General features: G+C 40.4%; 1 protein-coding gene across 1 annotated transcript; it reads left to right on the top strand.

Annotated features, from left to right (window-relative positions):
- The first annotated feature begins 997 nt into the window (after positions 1-997).
- Positions 998-1,474, top strand: Pburs (bursicon subunit partner of burs). Its single transcript, XM_020955095.2, has 2 exons — positions 998-1,252; positions 1,304-1,474. Exons 1-2 carry the CDS (start codon positions 998-1,000, stop codon positions 1,472-1,474), a joined length of 426 nt encoding a protein of 141 aa, XP_020810754.1.
- Positions 1,475-3,205: the final 1,731 nt, after the last annotated feature.

The raw sequence follows: 3,205 nt of genomic DNA on the forward strand, positions 1-3,205 counted from the left end.
GATGGCAAAATAGCAGAACAGAACTTTGGCCCAATACAAGATATATATATACTATATATATACAAACATACATCCTTGTTTATGTATTCAAATACTCACTCGTTTATATATGTATATGGAGACGGGACTGACTGAACAACAATTTTGCAAACGGAGGGTAAAAATAAAATCAGCATTTTTAGTAGTTAATTTAATTTATTGCAGCGTTTTTATGGTTGACTTTATTGCATAATAAAACATAATTTACTGCGCCATTGAGACTTTTTGCGTTTGCGTCGATGATTCTAAAGCGCAGCCATCGACCATGGCCCACAGAGGAGGAGTGAGTGGTGGAAAGGCAATCCCACAGATACGACTAAATGTGGATAGGAGAGGAGAATGTGGGATGCTGGGAAATTGGGCGAGACAAAGAGGATGCCGATGGTGATGCTTATGCCAACAGGGGGGGAAAGGGCCAATAGATCCACAAGAGGTGGAAAGCGGCAGACAGATTGCGATTTTATATTTTTATTTGCTTAGTTTAGTTTCCAGGAAAAGACAGGGGGGGAAGCCCCGGATATAATGGATTGTCTTCTGATTAAGTTTAAGTGTGCTCCCCTTACCCGAAATGATATGCTCTGGCAACATTCCATCTCATTCATTAAATATAGATACTTATATTACAAAATATATAATATAAAATACATATACCTATATGATTTTCTTCTTTTACACCACTAAATCTCAACATCCTCCATGTTCCCCATAACCAACATATTCACAACTTGTGGTCCTGTCGTTGGATTTAATCACCAATTAACAGGGTAGCCTAATGGGTGAAAAAGCCCCTGGTCCTACCGCAATTCAAACAACAAAATGGCACCCGCTGGGCAGGACACAAACATTCCATCAGCCAGTCATTGACATATATCACCAAGTCAGGATTGAGTCCTGTATAAAAGCGAGCACGGATTGAACGTGCGGAAACAGTTGAACTTGGAGCTGGGTTTGGGTCAGAATGCATGTCCAGGAGCTCCTCTTCGTCGTAGCAGTGCTAATGCCCCAGTGCCTGAGGGCCTTGCGCTATAGCCAAGGAACCGGAGACGAGAACTGCGAGACCCTCAAGTCAGAAATCCATTTGATTAAAGAGGAGTTCGATGAGCTGGGAAGGATGCAGAGGACCTGCAATGCCGATGTCATAGTGAACAAGTGCGAGGGATTGTGCAACAGTCAGGTGCAACCTTCGGTGATAACTCCAACGGGTTTTCTAAAGGTGAGTCGTAACTGAGGGATCAATAAGAATAGTATAAAACCCTTTCTTCAGGAATGCTACTGCTGCCGTGAAAGCTTCCTCAAGGAGAAAGTCATCACTCTGACCCATTGCTATGATCCGGATGGCACTCGTCTCACCTCACCGGAAATGGGCAGCATGGACATACGTCTCCGAGAGCCAACTGAATGCAAGTGCTTCAAGTGCGGTGACTTTACACGTTAATTTATGAATGTAATTAATTGAAAAAGTTTCACAGTAAATTCAATTTAAACGTATTTGAGCAATTCCTTAAAGTTAGTTACTTATTTTCAAGACCAAACTCAAAGTTAAGCAAAGTAAGCAGCCTGCAAGTAGTTGTGTGTTTATATCACATATTTTTTTCGCTTGATAAAACTGTGTGTAGTTTTGATATTCCATAACGCCCAGAGGTCAACATCTGTTTGATTGAAACTCCAGTTAAAACAAATACCTGCGGGGTAGTTCAGTTACTACATGTATGCATGAAGTTTGATTTACCAAAAACATGCAACAATCCAATCCCGAAACCACAAATGTTTGACATATCACTGGAGGCCAACAATTGATTGCGCCCAAATATGGAATATATCAGTTGTTTTTGGATTTCCGAAATAACAGCGAGCATGTTGGCTTTTCGGCTTAGCCTGGCTTAGTGGCCGGGCCAAAATTAACTCATTTTATTGGCAATATTTGCAATTGCGACTTTGGCACCGGAGCCGGGCTGAGTTAACCACCCGGAAACTCGTCCCGCAAACATAATAATCAAGCGTAAACTGCACTTAAGATGAAAACCGCTTTCTGGTTGTTAATTTTTATCATTATTTCTTGCATCTTGCATCTCCCTTTCTATAGTCAGACATGCGACGAGCTGAATTTATTAAAATCCCTTCATCAGCGGGGTCCGAGTGGCCCAACATTGGCTAATTGTAAATTGGAGCGGCTCGGCTCGCACGGTTCGGGGCTAAATTATAATTCCATGTTCACAAGCACATTTGCACGCACTGTAATTTACTTAAGCATTTTCCACCGCTCTCTCTCCATATACTTACCCAGCTGGATGGGATCTGGATGGGATCCTGTTCCCGCCTCCCGTTCTCGTGTGCGAAACTCATAATTTAGTTGACACGCCCATTAACATCAGGCCGGGCGATCTCTCAACGCTCTCCGTTCGGTTCCATCTCATCCATCCATCCCTGGGTTCGAGGTTCGCGGATCCAAGGGGGTTCCCTGGGTGGCATCGCGCGTCAGTGGCTCCATCAACAGCAACGTGCCGACACAATATAAATTATATATTTATATGCCACATTTTGACGCATGTATGTACATCCCGGATGGAGATGGAGTCACGTAGTAAAAGGCAGTAACTGATCACTGATCACTGCAAAACTTTTAACATTTCATTAGGGTAATCAAATTATATAGTCTATAAACGAACGGGTTTTCCACAAGCAATTACAGTGCAATTTTGCCTCTTGAATGACTTATTTAGCTCACCTGGAATCCTTCAACCGATCACCTCATATATCTGCTACATAGAGTGATTTTCTGTAAGATAGAAACTTCAGTTTAAGAAAGAAAAAGAATAAATAACAAATCTTATTTCCTGAAACCTTTAGCTTTACTATTCTATAAACAATAATATTGTTTAAAGAAATACTATCCCTATATGTAGTTTAAAATTAAAAGGTTTATAAGACCAATTTCTAACCCTCTCTTTCATTCTTATTTTTTCTACCATTTCTATAGCTTTGTTTATATGCCAAATTTTAATCCTAATGGATTTCTTAATAATGCGTGGGTACTAATAAAATGTAAATTAACTGAATTTAGAATATATTTTTCAATTCCAATGCTAAATACACCAATAAATTTCACTCGATCTTTTGGCACAAGTCAAATGCATGCCTCACGATAAATAAATTGCTGCATATTAAT

The sequence above is a fragment of the Drosophila serrata genome, unplaced genomic scaffold (assembly GCF_035046125.1).
Source record: "Drosophila serrata isolate PLE 108 unplaced genomic scaffold, ASM3504612v1 contig_245, whole genome shotgun sequence".
In the NCBI taxonomy this organism is placed as follows: Eukaryota; Metazoa; Arthropoda; class Insecta; order Diptera; family Drosophilidae; genus Drosophila; species Drosophila serrata.